Source organism: Drosophila takahashii, chromosome 3R (genome assembly GCF_030179915.1).
Source record: "Drosophila takahashii strain IR98-3 E-12201 chromosome 3R, DtakHiC1v2, whole genome shotgun sequence".
NCBI classification, from domain to species: domain Eukaryota; kingdom Metazoa; phylum Arthropoda; class Insecta; order Diptera; family Drosophilidae; genus Drosophila; species Drosophila takahashii.
Window position 1 is genome coordinate 27,640,122 of NC_091681.1, and position 19,248 is coordinate 27,659,369.

The 19,248-nt window shown below is 41.0% G+C and overlaps 1 protein-coding gene across 4 annotated transcripts; it reads right to left on the bottom strand.

Annotated features, from left to right (window-relative positions):
• Positions 1-7: 7 nt before the first annotated feature.
• Csk (C-terminal Src kinase) lies at positions 8-18,963 on the bottom strand. Of its 4 annotated transcripts, XR_011419503.1 has the most exons (10): positions 10,036-10,935; positions 4,361-4,899; positions 3,276-3,994; positions 2,988-3,207; positions 2,661-2,929; positions 2,437-2,598; positions 2,183-2,378; positions 1,794-1,880; positions 1,370-1,731; positions 8-1,293 (listed from the first exon to the last, which is right to left on the bottom strand). XR_011419503.1 is itself a non-coding variant. In XM_017143438.3 (9 exons), the coding sequence occupies exons 2-9, from the start codon at positions 4,715-4,717 to the stop codon at positions 1,555-1,557; spliced, it is 2,187 nt and encodes a 728-aa protein (XP_016998927.2). In that variant the 5' UTR covers positions 4,718-4,899; positions 18,375-18,963; the 3' UTR covers positions 8-1,554. The 4 variants fall into 4 exon arrangements, 3 of the variants coding, with proteins under 3 accessions (XP_016998927.2, XP_016998925.2, XP_070074051.1); XM_017143438.3 differs by lacking the exon at positions 10,036-10,935 and adding an exon at positions 18,375-18,963 and having other exon boundaries at positions 8-1,731; XM_017143436.3 differs by having other exon boundaries at positions 8-1,731; positions 10,036-10,938.
• Between the last annotated feature and the right edge of the window lie 285 nt (positions 18,964-19,248).

The following is a 19,248-nucleotide window of genomic DNA, read 5'->3' on the forward strand; positions in this document are numbered from 1 at the left end:
ACATCCATTTAATGCTTGTATTCTTTACTTTTATTAAAAGTTTTAGAACTCTCTGCATTCGTTTAATCACCTCGTTTAAGTTTTGTGTATTGGTGCAAATTGTGTTGCTTTCTCCAGGGTTTCGCTAGCATAGAACTTTCTTTTACAATATTGATTGATGTGTGTTTTAAAAAAATAATAACTTTAAAATTAATTAAATGTATGCCATGTGGACGTGTGTTTGTGTGATTGTGAGGGGGTGTTGTGTATTAGGTGTGTGTGTTTTACATAAAGTATACTAAAATTAAGTGTTAAAGCAAGGTGGCTGCCGCTTGATCGGAAATTAAAAAGCATAAATGTACAAGTTTCTTAGGAGAACATTAAAATAAGCATTAGGTATTAAGTAAATTACGGGGTATGTATTAAAAAATAAATTACAATTTTCCTTTGCCTTTCCGCTAGCTGCATCGGTTCGATTAGAGTACAGAGAAGGAGATTCCTTTTTTAGAAGAATGGACCGAATAATGAACAAATCCACGAACTTTGCGCGTAATAATTTATATTTGTATAATATTATTAATCGATTCATATGCTAAATACGTAGTTAATGTGTATTGTATTATATGTAGAAGTTTAATGTAATGCATATTTTCACAAGTGTTTTTCTTTCTTTTTTCTTTTGAGTTTAAGGACACGCGACCGCAGCCGCCTTCGTTAATTTTTTGCTTAGGTTTCGCTTGCTCATTTTGCATAATTTTTGCTTTCTTTTCTTTATTTTTTGATTTTTAATACAAATAAATGTAACTAAATTTAACTAATTCTCAGCGTGATCTCTTTTCCAACGACTTGTTGGACAAGTTCTTTGTGGTCATCTCTCAGTTTTGTGCTACAAACAGAAACGGTTAACATAAGGAGTACGGAACTCGAATAAAACTCGGCGTTTCTACGATTTCAAAGGGAAACATTCTATAAACAATTGCTTTAGACAGGCTCCCCCAACGGAGGAGGCGCTCATATGTATGCGTATTCTATAAACATAAAGATACAGACGTGGTACAGACGAATCCAGAAGTTAAATGTTACAGTGGAGTCCGAACCAAGGTGTTAACTAATAAATAGCTACAGTTACAGTGTACACATAACATAATATTGTGGTAGTTAAAGGTAGTAGTAGGTAGGCTACGCAGCTGCTCCTCCTCATCCTTCTCCGTAGTCCGTTCGGTTGGTTATTAATTAATTTGATGTCGGAAGCTGGCGCAACTCACTAACATTGCTTGATTGTGTTGGGTTCCTTCTTCGCTTAGGCTTACAAAACTTACTCCATAAATTATATATGTAAATAAATTGTTGTAAAGTAGTTATATATATTCATGTATGTATATAATCGTACGAAAAATTGTTGCGTTCAGTGTCGTCGGTGTCATGTCAGTTGTTTCAGCTTTGGATCTGGCGCATTTCTGGCAGGGATTGGCTCTGCCCTTGGCTATTCTTCCGTTGATGATGATGACAGCTGGTCTCTGAACAATCCGCTTTAGTTCTTCCCTATCGCACTGGCGTCAATCCCTAGGTGTCTCCTCACGCCGTGGCATTGTTCAGCAGCTGCAGCTTGACCTTGAGCTCCGCGAATGTGGGTCGCTTGGCGGGATTCAGGTCCCAGGCCTGGCGCATCATCTCGTAGATCTCCGGTGGACAGCCCTCGGGCGCTTCCATCTTATAGCCCACCTCCACGTGCTTTACCACATCGGCTAATGGCTGTAAATGGTAAGGTAATAGTTAGTCACACTTCTTAGCTGCAAACTCTGATCGGCACTTACAATTCTGGGATAAGGCACGCGTCCAAAGGAGTAGATTTCCCACAGCAGTATGCCAAAGCTCCACATGTCGGATTTGTTGGAAAAGCGCTAAAAGGGCGAGAGACAAACGTTATTTATTATTATTTATTATTTTGGCTTCCTAACGCTACAAGTTGTATAACTTATAAATTACTTCGCTAGTCACAACAGATAATCAATTTTATATTTGAACAAAATGGGTTCTTAAATCTAATGACATACATTTTTACATAAATTATTGAATATACAGAATGACAAATGTAATTAAATCGAATTAAAAAACAAAAGAAAGGAAGAGGTTTTCGGGATAAGTCGCAATGTTTAGATAACATAATTTGAGGCGCAAGAGTTTTCTCTGTCTTTAAACTCACCCCATTTTTGAGAGCCTCGGGAGCCGTCCATTTGATGGGCAGCTTGCCAACGTCCAGATTGTAGCATTCCTCGCGTGCCAAACCGAAATCCGATACCTTGGCCACACAGTCCTCCGAGATGAGAACATTGCGGGCCGCCAGATCGCGATGCACAACCTTTTTGGCTTCCAGATACTCCATTCCAGAGGCAGTGTCGCTAATTGGGGGAATTAATTGGTTAAATGCGACTTCAAAATGGGAGATCTTTATCTTACTAGGCAAAAATGATTTGATCCTTTTTGGTTATGTGCTGTCGTCCGCGCGATCGCAGGTAATCAACCAGTGATCCCTTGCTCATGTACTCCGTAACCAGATACAGATGCTTGCTGGTGAAGACCAGGCCGATGAACTTGACCAAATTGTCGTGCTCCAGTGTGCTGAAAAAGAGTTTCGAGTTTAGAAAGATAGAAACAAAGGAAAGAATCAGGTAATAACTCACGTCATGACCGAGGCCTCGGCCAGAAACTTTTGCACGGCACCCTCATCCTTCAGCATCTTGACGGCCACCTTCTCGTTGCGTAATATGCCCAGCATCACGTCCCCGAACTCGCCCTTGCCGATGCTCTCGCGCAGCTGCAGCTCCGCCTCAGGGATCACCCAGCCCTTGTCCACGAAATCTTTGGAGTTAATGCAGAACTCTTGTTTGCCCAGCTTGGGCAAGCACTTGATCAGCTGGGTGCACAGCCCATCCGCATCAGCCTCGTAGTGCTGCAGGGATAATAATATATAATATATATAATAAAATATATATCATAAAATAACTTACCGCCACCAGCTGCCCCAGATTCTCAAAGTACTCCTCGTCATCAATGGTCAGCTTGTTCTCCAGGTACTTGACCCGATAGTGCTCCACCTTGGACTGGAAGCAAACGCAGAGCGTATAGTCGCCGGGGAAGTTAGTGGACTCGCGCACCAGGAACAATCCGTCCTCACGGGGCTGGAGCAGATGCTCGGCCTCGTCCCGCGTTATGCTGCCATGGAACCACCTGAAAAAGAGAAGGAGGAGAAACATTATTTCAGCTCCTGATGGATGCTCTACTGTTGATAAACTTACGGCATGGCGTTCAGCTTGACCTCGCACCTGGAGCGACCCTGCTGCTGCTGCGGTGCCATCGCTGTGGGCGAGAGGGAGGCGTGATTCATGGCCGTGGTGGAGCCACTGGACCACGCACTGCTCGCATTCACCCCGCTGGCAACGGCGCCCCCGTTGATGTCGAAGCTGTGCAGCGAGGTGGACATGCCCGCCGTTCCGCTGCCACCGGTGACCACCGCCGTCGGCTGCTGCTGCTGGGATGCCTGCGTCTGCTGGGTGGCTGTGTGCAGCAGCATATTGCTGCCGTGCTGGCTTCCACTCAGCGCCAGACTCTTTGGCGGCAGCGCCCGCTCCGAGCCGTGCAAGGCCATTTGGGCCGCATTCAGCGAGGAGGACATCAGACCCGATCCACCGGACGTACAGTTGGCCAGCAGCTGGAGGTGCTGCTGCTGCTGCTGCTGGGCAACGGCGGCCACTGCGGCGGCGGTACCGGCCACAGCCTGGGATCCCGCCGGCTGCTGAACGGACTGGACAGTGGGGGCGGGCGCAAACGTGGAGAGGATGCTGTGGGACGCCTGTTGCTGCTGCAGTTGGCTCGTCGTCTGTTGCTGTTGTTGCTGCTGCTGCGTCTGGCTGGGGGACTTGGGCGAATGATTGCTGGCGCTGCTGATTAAATTATGACTATTAAGCGCATGCGATGACAAATGCAATGCGGCTGCCGCGCCCGCCTGGCTGGGATGCTAAAAAAAAAGCAGAAAAGGAGAGCAATGTCAGTAGAGCAATTTAATAAACGTGAATTATTTATACACGGAAGAAAAAAATTTACAAAAGATCGGGTTAATTTAAAATTTTTTTAAGGATCAAATAATTTATATCATTTTTTCAGTTATTCATATCATTTTGATATTCTACTTTTATATATTTGTTCATAAAATACTAAATTTGGTATTTTAAAACAGTATTTTTATAACTTTTATGAAATGAAAAAATATCAAAATGATATGTTTGAATCATAAATTTTACATTGATTTGATATCAGCTTTTATTGATATCAAATAAGGTAGAAATGACCCTATTTCATATAGAATATTTTTCTGTCTACATACCACATTGTTCTCGCGATGGTGGTGGTGGTGCGGCGGTATGCTGGGCGGCACAATGTGCGGCTGCGACTGGCTGAGCTGCTGCTGGTGGAGCAGTACCGCCCCAACGGCCGAATTGGCCGAGGGTCCACTGGCTACCGCTCCCAGAACCGCATTCGGCTGGGGGGCAGGACGCTTGTTGTGCCGCAGCGGAGCGGTGGGCGGCATCTGGTGGCCGGTGGTCTGCAGGAACCATGGATCGCCGGCTGTACTGCCCGTCGCCGCTGCAGCGGCCACCGTCACCGAGGGCTGCGAGAATCCGCGATGGTGTCCAACGACCGTGGTTTGTCCGTTCTGCGTGGCGGTCGCGTGGCTGTTCATAGCTGTTCTCACCGGTCCCTGCTTGATCTCAACGGTGATCAGATCACCCTCGCCGGACGCCTTCCTCGAGAGGGGTTCCTTCTCCTTCTCCTTAACCTTCTCGTTCTCGTTCTCCTCCCGTTTCTGCTTGGGCTTCTGCTGGCTCTTCACCGGGCTGGTCTCCCTGGTTAAGGCTTCCTCGTCTGCAAAAAAACAAACCAAAATGAATTAGAACATTTCTCTTATCAACTGATGATGTTATTTGCTGATATAATGAGGCCAACCAAAAGCATCTAATCTTATCACAACTTTGCACCACACATATTGACAATGTTATCTACATTAATTATATTATTTATTCCATGGCAATCAGCTGGTCAAATATGTAACTTATTTTATGGCCACAAATCTCACACAATTATCGAATGGATTGGATAGAGTATTGCAAACTCTTTTCGTTATTTTAAATACTTAATTTTGACATATCTTTGTTATTCTAATGACTGACAACATTATCTATAGAATTTGTATATCATGTTTCTATTTTATAGCAAATTTCTAAGAGCAATCTTATCCATTATAATATCATAGAATATTTTACTCGCATTCCCCATTGATCTTGGCCAGATTCCAATATATGAACTTCACAGTTTCAATATCTCATTCCCAGATATATATATATGCATTCATAGATCGAGCTTTACTTTCCGCATAGCCCAGCCCAAGCTGCTTTCGTGATCGCTTGGCCTCCAAACGCACGTTTATTTAATCAGTCAGTCAAGTCAGTAGTCTGTCCACAAATAGCTGCGATTGCATAAGCGAGACTTTGGATGCGCAATGATAATTGTTGGTCAACACACTCCAAACTCAGTGACTCAAATGGACACAAATGGCATGTTAATCGGGTGAACCGAGCGAATCCACTCGCCAAATGTAAAGCATTTGCATGTGACGGGCATAATTAAACCCGGTTTATTGCGCACTTTTTAGGGTTGTTGGCTACTGTTTCCCTGGACACGAATTTGGGATTCGGGATGAGTCAGTTTTATATCGCTTTTTAACTTCCCACAAATCTTTACACAAAAAAAAATAGAATGTATATATTTTTAAAAGAATTTTTAAATAAAATTCTCACATTTTAAAAACTTAGACCAAAACTTCATAACAGTAATAAACCCGTTAAACGAATTTTTCATTATAATTCTTTTATAATTTCTAATAATTTATTTCCAGTGTCAGGGCCAATCCCCAAAAATGCTACATGTTCTGCCAATCTGCCAACCTTTTCCCCTAATCTCTGTAGAATTTACATTACCTACTTGTAATTGCGCTGTTTTAGGCAGTGAAGCCTCTTCCAGCGGCTTAATTTCTTAATTTTATGCAAATTTCATTAGCGAATCTCGCTCGCTTGGCGGAAACGCGTTTTGCATATTAAATTCTCATTCTGGGACGTGAATTTATCGTGGGAGTGAGTGAAGTCGAGGCGTGGGCATTGTTTAAATAGCGACAGGTTGGCAGATGAGGCGGCGGATGAGGAGGTTGATTTAAATTTGGAGGAGGAGGCACGCGCAGGTCAGTTTACCGCTCTGGAAGGCCCGAGACCTTGCCCGTAAATTATTTGAAGTCACATCCGCCATTCGCAACGACCTGAAGTTTTGGTTATCGGGCTAAATTGGTTTAGCATGACTGTTCGAATGCGAGAATCCGTTCGGGAATTGCATTCAGTCACAGTCATCGCTATTCGTCAGCGGCTTCCTGCTTACCGGAGTCGGAGCTTTGAAGTCACACCCGCAGACAATAGTCTTTATATTTGTGTACTCGCCGCCGCTTATTGTTTCAATTGTTCGACCACAATGCGAAATTTAGTGCTGCTCTGTGAAATATAAATCGAACCTGAGAGCTTTGCATAATTTTGCAAAAGGGAAAAAATGACAAATCTCGTTTTTCAATTAAAAAAATATATTCCATAAACAATACTGTACGCTTGACAACTAGCAATCAAATTTCGACATTTGAGAAAAACCAACTAGAACTAAAGATTTTTATTTCTAGACCATAAACCTATTTACGGACACTTAAAGTCAAAATTCAGCTGAACGAATTATTTTTGAATGACTTTTCAAAGACAAATGTTTTAAATCATAAACCTTAAAGCGCCAATCTGTTCCGTAAATATTTAAAAATAGCTGTTATTTATTTGTTATTCACAGTAGTACGATAATTGTATTTATTTTCGAAAGCCTGATTAAAGCACGAGGACTTCCGTTGCTCCGTTTTCGACCTTGACTCCGAAAGAACCATAAATTTCTGGAACTGAGCCATTCTTATCCCACACAACTCCCCAGAGAGTGAGTCAGAGGAAGAAATAAATAATTGTAAGTGCGGGAAGGCAAGCATGATATAGTAAACCGAATATTCTATACCCTCGCTTAAATAATAAAAATAATATGAAAGTTTTGAATATATAAAAACAAATGCAGTAAGTAAGTGAATCACTTAAAAAACTATTACTAACCTCTGTTAGAATTTGGGATATCAATCATAGCTTTACAAAACAATACCCTCGCTGGCTGAGTGTAAACACAAAGTATTGACTGCTAAGTGCCGCGCATAATCTTATGTAAAGCCAATGCCCACTCGAGCTGTCATCGCCGGGAGTGAGTCGACTCGGAGAAGCCTTTGATTAGTCAACGCGGTGACAGGCCAATTACTGAATATAAGTATTCCCCCGCACCTGTCGATGTTTACATCTACAACTTTGCATGTGCGTGCTAGGTAAAATCCACTAGGTATCGACAGGTGTTGCCACACACACCTGTGGCTCCGGCAAGATAAATGCCGAGTGTAAATAGTGAACAGAAAAATATCGCTGTTCTTGCAAAACCCCAAACAAAATCACCACAAATAATTAATATTTTTTTTTAATTGTAGTTCGCAACGAATTGTAGAAGCGAGTCGAGCATAAACTACCTTTGGAATTCGTAAACAAAAAGGTAAATAAAAGATGAGAGGTGAAACACGCTCCTCAAATATAAATCAACAGCTCACAAACAAATAAAAAATGAAAAACAATGCCTGGCAGATGAACATGAAAATGGAGATTTGTGTATTGCTGAAATATTTAAAATATAATAATCATAAAAAATGCACAAAGTTAAAATTAACGACAGCGATCTGCCGGACATGAGTGCAATAAGCGCTTCCAAAGGTTTGAAAGGCATACAAAAAAAGTGCAAACAATAAAATTGAATGATTCATTGGCAATTGGCAGTTCAACGCACACATCGTATGGGTACGTATACTTTTGCAATGCACTGTGGACTGGTTGTGGGTGTTGAGCAAAAGTCAAATGAAATGCGCAGTAATCCGACTGTCCCGATGAGGTAATACTAATTAGACAAAGCAACGAAAATGCACTGCGCAAAATGTGTCAAAAAAATTGGGATTTAAATATTTGGTTTAAAATTATTTCCCTTATAAATAGGAAATCCTTAAAAATAGTTTATGCTTTTAAATTAAATCTTTACAAATTTCCCACTTGTTTTCGAGCTCCATTTAATCTGCTGCACTCTAATGGATTTATTCTCTTTACACTAATTCCGCCGTTGAAAGCTAAAGACTCTCGCTTGGAATCTAGTAGTTAATGCCCAACTATTTTATTTAATCCCCCTGAACAACCGAGTTAGCTAATGAAAGCTCTGACTGCCAGCAGTTTTAGTTCTGGCTGACAGCCCGACGATTCCACCCTTGGGCTCCAAGACTCAAGATGAACTTGTGTGTGAGTGATGAGTGAGCAGGAGATTGGGGAAGAGAAAACAGTTCAACACCTTTGGAGCTAACAAGCACACATATGTGAGAATCTTTTGTATAGCTTCCTTATTGTTTGAGTTACTGCACACACACTCCACAAAAATAACAAGGGAAAATTTAGCTCTGCAACTAGAATTTCAAATACACTGTTTAAAATATAGTATAAGTTAGAAAAGAGAAAATAAATGATATAAAAACACTATATAAAATGTTTTCACAATAATCATTGAATTTTATAGCCGAATTAAAACACACCGAAAAGAAAATGCAGTAGATAAATTATAAGGAAAATTTTAAGGTTTTTTTCCACCTGCGCCTTGCCAATTTCTGTGAATAATGGCACTACCCCATGGCGCGGTATTAACATAAACAAATACATGTACATATATATAGAGCAACTATAGCGGAGGTACGGGGACCAAGTTTCCGACACTCTCACACTCTTTTTTTTTGTAAGGGGGCTGCAAAGACAGGTAAATATACACACAGCAGACAATCATTCCTGCACAAAGTCAGTCAACAGTTGCCGGCGGTTCCTGGGCCATTGTGTTGCCTTTGCCACCGGTTGGAAAGTGCAGGCCGAAAGAAAGGTAACCTTAGTCAGTCAGTCAGTCAGTGGCTGGCTTTCGGGCCCAAAAGGTAGGGAAAATGGGGGAGAAAAGCCATGAATGGAACGCGAGGCGCTCATGAATGGCGTGTGATGGTTGGTTTTCGCCGGTGCTCAGAAATTTGCATATCGCATGCGAGGCGACGAGCGGCAGGAAAACCGCAAGCAGGAAGAAGGAAGACTACACCTGGGCAAAAACACAGAGGTACATGGATCTGCTAATTACACGGTTAGCTGCCTCATGTGGTTGACCCTGAGTGTGCAGTTGGATGAGGTGCTGCTCGTTTGGTTGGGTGGCCCATTCTGCGGCCGTAGATCCCTTCTCCTTCTCCAAATCTCTGCGGGTCTTAGACACTGGACACCGCTAACGCAGCGGAGCTGGGCTCTTTTGCCAGTTATTGCCCAACGGTTAGACCATAATCCAATACCCCGGCCCAATGTCAGCGAGCGGAAAGAGAATTTGGACGCTTGGAGGGGCTTGAAACCCAATCTGCGGACCGTTTGCAACACCAGCCGCAACAATTGGGAGCAGGGCTGACTGATGGAGATATGAATTTGAAGGGTTTGCACAGAACTTATTTCGTGTACTTAGAGTAAACCCTTTAACTAAATTATTTAAACTAATTAATAAAGAATGCCAACTATAAGGGGATAATATTAAGGACTACTTTTTGACTACTTATTGTCCAAAGCCCTGTAGTTTTTTTTTGCGATTAAATTTTTTTAATTGCCCTTCTAAGGTCCGTTTTTTTTGTCCGTAACATACGGACAAATTAATATTGAAATTTTACTTTTAAACTGGTTTTTTACATTTTAATATTTATCTCCCAATATCTTAGCTAGTTTTATAATTTCATGAAAGTGCACAGATAAATATATATATACTATAAAATAATTTTTTTAAATCTTATCATTTACTAACCGAACCACTCCTCCGAGCTGGCGATGGGCGGAAGAGAGCGAGACGTCTGTTGTCCGTTTTTCTTTGTCCGCTCCCGGGAATTTCCCAAGGATTTGTCTTTGGTCTGTTGGAGCTCCGATTTGGTTTTGGCCGCCTGGAACTTGCGGTGGGCGCAGCGCAGGAAGTTCAGCAGACGGGCATCGATGGGCGGGGAGGATTCGTTTTTGGCAGATGTCGCGGATGATGGGGAAGGTGTAGTCGGCGTACTCCTCCCCGGATTTGGGGCATACTTGTCGCAAAAGTAGAACTCGCGTCGGCGAGGAGGTGCGTAGGCGGCACTCAGGCTACTGCAAAGAAGGATGGGTTTGCGACGAGCCCGGGAGATCACCTGGCCACCAGTGTGGGTGGCGTGGGCCTCCTTGTGGGTCACACTGCTGGCACTGCGCGATAATCCCAATCCCAATGCCGATCCCGAGATTGTTCCCCCGGCAGAAGCCGCCTCTCTGCTCTGCTTGCACCAGTAGATGTCCTTGGTGCCAAAGTAGTAGCGCCTCCTAGTGTCGTGTCCTGATCCTCCTCCTCCTCCCGATCCTCGATGACTCCGGCCCACCGATCGATTCGATCGCTTGCCGGCACTCGATGCCGTCTGACTGCCACTGCTCGTCTGCGAATTATCGCTTTCGTTGTTCGAATTTCCTGGAGATGAAGATGCAGATGCTGAGGCGGATTTTAGTTCTCGTTCCGAGGATGAGGAACCTGCTGCACCTGCTCCGCTGGGAGGAGGCGAGGGCATAAGGTACGAGTTGGACTGGATGAAGACGCCATCGCAGGTTATCTTAATTGTGGTCACCATGTTCCCGCATTGCGTTCACTTTTGATTCGTTTTTATTTGGCACTAGCCTAAGATTTAATTTGGATGGCTCAAATGACCCTTGTTTAACTTATTTAAGAAAATGTTCTTAACTTCTTGAACCAGATTTTCCCTTTAAAAGTAGTTTTTGATTTGTTATTTGTGCCACATTGGAAGGTCAATTACCATCTATCTAATTTCCAATTTCAATATGATTTTCTTTTTGTCCCAGTGAAAACAGGAGATAGTTCTAATGGCTTTGTTAGCGCACAGTAGCAAACCAAGTACAAACAGCAAAAACCCCATCCCAACCGTAGAACTGAAATCGAGGCTAATGCCCAGTCTTTTCTGGACAAAGGCCGGCAAATTGTTTTCGTTGGTAATAATACTAATTAAGGTTCTGTAAGCGCTTCGATTTGCCATCGTCCAGCAGCATCGAGGTAGTCACAATGGACATGGACAACTGGGCGGAATCAATAGTGAAGCGACCGGGGCAGATAATGGATAGCAAAAAAAAAAAGCGCAAATGGGAAATTTCTAAAGAGAAAATTCAAGCTAAAAAAACAAAGACAAGTGGAATAAAAGCCAGGCCTGGAAAGATAGAAAAACAGAGTAAAAACCAGAGGTAGCTCGGCAGAAATTGACTTCATTGCGAGTAAATCATGGTACTCCACCAAATAATAATCACAACTCTTTGGCTTCTATAGGTATGTTTTTCTATTTTTTCTTTCATTTTTTTTTGGCATTCCTCGGCAAGTCAATTCGCCACATTAACGGTTTGTCAGCGGCTTACTGAAATAGTCGACAATGGCTTTGAGTGCTCCACAAACAGCTGAAAACGCTGGCTGGGCCAAAAAATCAGTTGCCATACCATGTTGCCTTATTTCTCTGGGTTGGGAAAACACGAACCAGTCGCCCGCCTGAATTGAATTGGAATTTACTGGAGCTCTGGCTACATATTGTGCAAATAATTTGGGCGTGGGAACCACGCAGTCGACGTCGACAGAGGAGCGAGCAGAGAGAGCTATTGTCTATTCCTGGGCAGGTGGCAAATGTTGGGAAAGTTGCTTTAGTTAGTTGTGAGGGAAGAAGATATATGTGCCCCGATAATGGGATAGAGTTGTAAGCAAGTTGTTAATTACTGGGAAATTTATGGAGATCGTTTATAAGACAGGTTTCGTTATATAGTTAGCCTCTGAACTTTTAACAAGTATTTTAGCTATAAAGATTAATTTAATAAATCTTAAAATAAATCTAAAATATCTTATTTGCGATCCCCCACAACTCTCACTCGATCTTCACTTTCTTTGGCGTCTTGAGAACTTTCCTGGGCAAATGTCAACCCACAATCAACTATGCAAATGAGCCAGAATTGGGCACGTGGAAAGTGATTGCTTATCATGACCCACAAAGGAACCTGAGTCAAATGAAATTCTCCGCACGAAAAGTGGGAAAAGCGTTCGGTCGGCTGAAGACGAAGAAGAAGCGCACCCAAAAGACACAAAAAACTAATTAAATAAAACAATAACAATAACAGAATTATGTATGACACAACGAGTTTCTGTCGCTGCTTTTTCTGACGAAATGCAAAATGAAAAGCAAGAGGCACAAGAGTCAAATCAAAATAAAAGCCAAAAATCCAAGCCGTTGAGTGAAACAAAGTGGGCAATAAGCGAAGAGAAAAGCTAAAAACAATGGGCCGAGTTTTTTTCTGTTTTTGTGGGCCTGGTCGAAATGCGTAAGCTAGCTGGTCCGGATATCCTCGGAACGGTCGGGTCTTTCAGCTGCGATTGGATCGCTTCAGTTCGGTTCGCTTTTGATCGCCGGCGGCTGGAGTACCTGTTGCATATATCATTTTGGCAAGCAGTCAGTAGTGAAAGTTTCTCAATATACCCTGCCCCCAAACGGTAAGTTTAACATTGAAAGACCAAGTTAAACCCGAATGGAAGGCAATTTAGCTGAAGACCAAGAGCATTTAGCATTCGCTATTGTTTCTAACCATTCCGGGGCTTAATTAATATCTCAAGTTTTACAATTATTTTAACGTGCCAGGCACGCATTAAAAGAAAATGAAGAGAGTCCGAACCGAGAAATGAAAAATGAAATGCGCCATTGGCTTTGTAGTGTTAAGAGCGATCAGGGGGGAGGGGGCACATCTTTTGGCCAGTTGGAGGGTTAAGCTCGTCTTCACTTGTGTGTGCAGTGAATGGCAAATTGAATAAGTGGATGGAAAACACATAAAAGCCGTGTACAGAGCCAAGAAAAACATAAAAAATTGTTTCACGCGTCTGCAGTTGAAGTTTAAGTTTTTTTCTCTCTATAGTTTTTTTTTTGTTTTTTGTCCACTTTCACTCGGGATCCAGCCAGCTTGGAGATACAAATTTCAGCCGAGAGTCGAATTCGAATTCGCTCAGGATGACGTTCGGCGGATTAGTTTCCCATTGAGAGAGCGCTGGCGAAAACTAGTTACAGTTTAAGGCCCCGGTTTTTTAAGTTTTTTGTTTTTTGGCCGATTAGAGCGGCGCGATGACTAATGCGCTGGAAAATTGAAAATGCCTAGACACGCCATCCAGCCTACAATGTTTTTCTGTATTTTCTGCATTTGCTGTCTTTTTTTTCCGGTTTTTATTTTGTCAAAGTCGAATGTCTGCACGTCGCCAAAATTAGCGTGCAAATCGATTGTGCAGAGGGTTTAGGCAGAGTGATTCATGCAATTTGGGGATCAGCTGCGGTCCGTAGTTGCATCTGGGATCTGGGATCGGGGGGATCGGATTAAAATGTGCAGTTAGAGAGCGAGAAGAATGGAAGAATAAGCGAAGAAATTGCAGTAATGGTAGCCCCAGGCTGGGGGAATTCAATTCACGGCGACCTGAGAAAACAATTAGCACTCTGTGATTGAAGTTGGCCCGGGGAAAAGCATCCATGGCCATTGGGGAGGAGGCTGGAGAGGAGTTAACATGTTGCCACTCAAGGCACTTTCGTTTCAGACTTTCAAACAATCAAATATGCAGCGACGCGCGATCGTCTTCATCAGTTGCACACGAAAAAAATACACAATTTGGCAAACAACTTGGTGTAAAATTGAATTGCTAAATACTGTGTTTTCGCATGGTTTTAGAAAGGTAGTTAGTGAAGTTTCAACTTATGGAAAACCCTATAAAGTTCAAAAACTATCGATTAAACAAGTCCTCTACATTAAAGCATTTTTATTTAATTTTTTAAAATTTTTTTATTGTAATTTAAATTTATTTTGAATATTTAAAAATATTTTTTTTTAATGTAATCATTGATTTAATCGTACTTTAACAACCCTAAATAAACTTCGATTTCTTCTGTGCATGCCTTGGGCAATATTGAATTAACCACGGGCACATTCAAACACTGATTGCTACTAATGTCCGATACATCTGACCAAAACCCATAATTAAGCGGACATCCCCAACATGGCAAACAAATCAAAAGCCAAGCAGCACACAAAGGTCATTGCGCCATCAGAGTCAAGTCTCGAAAAATAATATTTATTATATGCTTGATTCAACAGATATTCAACGCTCAAATGGAATCAAATCCATCAAGTGGAAGCCAAAGGAAGCTCATCTCTGCCCGCTTTTTGTTTCACTTTCTTCGCACTTTGTTCATAATTTGCATAAATCACTTCCTTGGGGCGCCCACCGAATGCCGAAAAATGCAAACAATTATTCGCGCTTGTATAATTAATTATTACAATGGCGAGATATCAACAATTCGAATTCGCGCCGTTACATCACGATCCTCTGCCTTTTGTGTTGCACCGAACGGATTATCAAAAGGCCACTTTGCATACCGTCATAATTTATTGTTATTATATATTGCAAAGAGCCAATTGCAATCGATTGGATTGAATTCAATTGGTTGGCCAATTCGCACACACGCGATGATGAGCTGCGCATGCGTGGCGAGCGGTTTTATTATTTTCCTTCGTTTTTTTTTTTTAATTTAAACGCGACCGCGCGCTTTGCCTGCAAGTTTTCAACTGAAAACCGCTGCACGAAGTTGCCGCCGAGACTGAGTCACGATAAATAAAAAAAAAAACGGTGAGAGAGGGAGCGCTCTTGCCAAGCTTTGATTTTCTTCGTGTTTGTGAGCCGGCTTCTTCTCTTTATCGGCCAAATAAAATAGCATGCGATAAAAACCAGTCGCTCGCATGCGATCGCCCACCTGCCGCTGCACTTTTCCGCCACCGTTTCGGCTTTGCCTTCACAAAGCTCCGCGCCAGTGTAAATAAAATCAAAACATGTGTTGCCCAACTCATTAGGCCAATTTTGGCGTTTCCAGTCTTTGCTGCGGTCTCGCTTTTGGCCAAAAGTAAGTCAAACTGCGGTCGCCAATTTTTACACGGAAAAATTAGTTAAATTAAATTAAAAGTATTTAATAATTTAGAAAAAGTTAGCAGTTATAATAAATAATAATTTATTATTTTTTGTACAAAACTCTACAAAATCCTGTAAGTTATTAACATATTTATTTTTAAACAATTTTGTAATTTTTTATAGTTGTTTTCCAAGAGACTTTCTTCTAGTTTTTCTGTCATTTATTTTTTTTGTGGTAAATGGATCTATGAAAACCTTCGTGGGCAATATTTGTTAAAAAATTTGATGAGGTATAAAGTATATTTTAAAATATTTAACTGATATTTAAATATAACAGTGAAATTGTAACTTTTAAAAAGACTATTTATATATTTTTTTTGATATCTTGACATTCAATGCTTTCAATTTTGTGTTGTTTAATCACGTATTATAAGTTAGAAATGTATACAAAATTTAAGTGCATAATAGTTAGATGTCTATGTTTTAAAAATTTGAGGTATAAAGTATATTTTAAAATATTTAACTGATATTTAAATATAACAGTGAAATTGTAACTTTTAAAAAGACTATTTATATATTTTTTTTGATATCTTGACATTCAATGCTTTCAATTTTGTGTTGTTTAATCACGTATTATAAGTTAGAAATGTATACAAAATTTAAGTGCATAATAGTTAGATGTCTAACTAATTTTAACTAAAATTGTCTGCAGTGCAGTTTGTGACATCGGAGATTCAAGCCCAATGCGATCACAGTTTGAAAAACACACATCCAGTAACATTGGAGCTTTGTGGCTTGGATCGATTTCCTTTCTGTTTCGTTTATTTGGTCTAATTGCCGCCGCTGGCCATGTTAATTAATTCCCCCATTATTGGTTCCCCAGTATCCCTCTCCCCGCCCCCTTTATCTCTCTTTCTTTTTCTCCACGACTTGTATGGCAAATAGTTTTCCTTTTGCATGTTTACTTTTCGTCTCCATTTCCAGGCAATTTGTTGCCGCTGTCGAATCAGTTGTTTGCAAAAATGTAGACATCAAAATGTTTATTGTTTCTTTTGCGTCCAGCGTTTGCAGTTGCAGTTGCACAGTTCGTGATTTTCTTCGATTTTTCTCTTTTGCATTTTTTGCATATTTGCAGAGCAATTAGCATCAAAGTGAAGTCGGAACTGTGCATAGAGAAAACCAGCGGGAGATTTTCTGACGTCACCAGTTCTCCCAGCCAATTCGCCTTGCGAATCCGAACAGCAAGTAGATCAAAGCGAGGGATATGTGCTAAAAATACCCGCAAAGCAACATAAACAAACAAACGGGAACAGAAGAAGCTTAAATATGCAAAGAAATTGTGGACCGCGCAAAATAAAACGAGAGCAGTAATAAGTTAAGGAATGTCAAACACAAAAATGTATATCCAACCGTTCCAGATAAAGAACATATTTATGCCGACAAACCTTGTTTCCTCTGTTTTTAATGGTCGCCAGAATTATATAAATAAGATAAGGGGAACCGAAAATACATTTTTTAAAATTTTAAAGGCCCACATTTTTAAGGAAAAGTATTTTTTAAGCAAATGTGTGAATTTTGTTTTAATTCCGAAGATTTAAGTATTGGATAAGATATTTGGCAATAAGTCAAAAATACACATAAGGTGGTCTATAAACCCATTTCATATATTTTTGTATAACCACACCTAAACACCTTTTTTCAGTGAAATTACAAAAATAATTGGATGAAATAAAACTTTATATATAGATATAGATATAAAGAATAATTGCATTTGTGGACCCATTGGGAATCCCTATTCACCTGCCCAACCCTAGAAATAATGTTTTATTGCCAATCGGACAAATTAAAATTGCAAATTCCAATTAGCATTCCAATCAGTCCGAAGTACAGTGGTCATGCAAAGGCGTAATTAGCGCAAGTGAAAATGGCAGATATATTCGTACGTAATAAGCGCAATAAAGGGAATATTGAACAGTGGGCGCCAAAAGTTAGTCACTCACTCCGAATGCGAAAAGTTCACGCAACACTGACCCCTCACACGCACAGGCTAGCGTACTCACTCACACAGTTACGCTGATGGAGTATAACGCCCACGCATGTTGCAATATACAAACAAACAAACCGACAAACAGAGAGATACAGAGAGGGGGTGGCGGTGGGGGGAGCTTTGTGGCGCCTACGTGTGACGTCAGCGACCGAAAATTTTTGCCGACGACGCAGAAACTGACCGAAAGACAACAACAAAAACAACAACAACACAGGGAGCATTTACTATACGAACGGAAACCCATAACAAAAACTACGATGCGCCACGCTTCGGTTATTGCCTTTAATTACTACTGTGGTTGTCGTTTTTGTTGTACGCATCGGTCATTCATGGCCCGATTGTTGGCTATATATGTTTGTACTTTTATATATGGAGCTTTGTGTGTGTATGTTTGTTATTCAAAAAACCTCCACAACAACAACAAATTTCGCGCCGCAAAGTTGTAAAACGTGTTTCTGTTTTCGCTTTGATTGGAACCAAAATGCGTAGTTTTTGTGTTTTTTCTTATTATGATTTTTTTGTTTGTGATTTTGCTTTCGTTTTGGAGCCCAACTAGTTGACCTCAGACAACAGCGTTAAAATACAAATATAAAGAAGCTGCAAATAGTTGACCCAAAAATAGGCAAAAACTTATACAGTGTGCACTGTGTTGGGTGAACTTTAGTAATTAAAAAGTAAGTTTAAGAAAATTATTTTGTTTTCAACTTTTTTCCCTTTTTTTGTAAATGTGGTTCACTGTATCTAGTGTGCACTGTATGCTTTCACGGGTATTTATTTTTGTTGTTGTTAATTTCATTTGCATTTTGACTTATCATCTTAATGAGGAGGCAAAGTTTTATGCAATATTTGTTTTTCATTGCTGGAATTGAGCAAAGTTACATATTTGCAGAGAGTTAATTTCGATACTTTTTTATTTGCCGAGTTGCGTTATCCTTTTCTCGCAAGCTCTCGTCACTTTCACACCCACACACGCACGCACACACACAAGGACAAGTGTATTAAGGAAGCAGACAGCGCGACGCTGCAAAAAAAAGGGCGTTGGGCGGAGTCCTTAAAACGGGCTCAAAAACAAGTAGCCCCGAAAAATGGAAGCTCCGAAAACCATATGGCTTACCCGATTTTCGATGATGATGACGTTTTTTCTGGATTGGATTTCAGCTATAGTTGTTGTTATTATTTGTTGGTCTGTTTGGCTTTGTTTTTATTGTTGTTGTTGTCGCTCCTCCTCGTTAGCATTCCAATCCGACGCTGCTGCGCTGCCGACGTCGCTGCTCACTGCGCTGGCTGTGCTGGCGCTTCAAGCCATCAGCGACATGCACATTTCATTTGAATTATCACGCATATGTAATAAGGTGTATCTCGATATATATTTATAAACATTTGCACCACCTTTCCGATCCGATCCGATATGGGGAATATAAATACACACAGACACTTGCACAAGCACTCTCACGCACACACACACCTGGCTGCTGGTTTTGTGGAATTTTCGACTCTGTTCTCCGTGTTTTCGGCCCTTTTCCGTTGATGCTGATGCATTGCCGCACTTGCATCCGCCTCAGTTCATCCCACGCATGGCGCTCCAATGTAATTCGATTGCTGAAACAGTTCGCAGCACGGGCGATTTTAATTTAAACAAAAAAATTCACACGAGAGCAGAGCGGCCATCTTGCGTCAGTGTTGTTCAACCTTTTTTTGGCTGGCCTGTGGTGTGACCAGTCGGCGGTAGTGCGGGAATGTTCGGGTGTGCAGTTTTGGCTATTTTCTAGCCAAATTCTAATTTCAAAAATGGAATGCCATTTTCGAAATTTAGTGTTAAGCTTTCCAGTATTATTTATTCTTTTCTTCTTCAAATATTTATTAACCTTACAATAAAATATATTTATTATTGCCATGCAATCTTTTAATTAAAAATTATTAGTTAAAATTATAAAATAAATAGTTAGGCTACATGTTTACTCTGATTATTATTTTAAAACAAACTTTCT

Bases quoted from the DNA above. Each gene is read 5' to 3' on its own strand.
- Csk (XM_017143436.3), bottom strand. From the start codon at position 10,867: ATGGTGACCACAATTAAGATAACCTGCGATGGCGTCTTCATCCAGTCC. The intron at 3,208-3,275 runs GTAAGTTTATCA...TCTCTTTTTCAG, and splicing joins GTCAAGCTGAACGCCATGCC to GTGGTTCCATGGCAGCATAA. The intron at 2,379-2,436 runs GTAAGATAAAGA...TCCCCCAATTAG, and splicing joins GATCAAATCATTTTTGCCTA to CGACACTGCCTCTGGAATGG.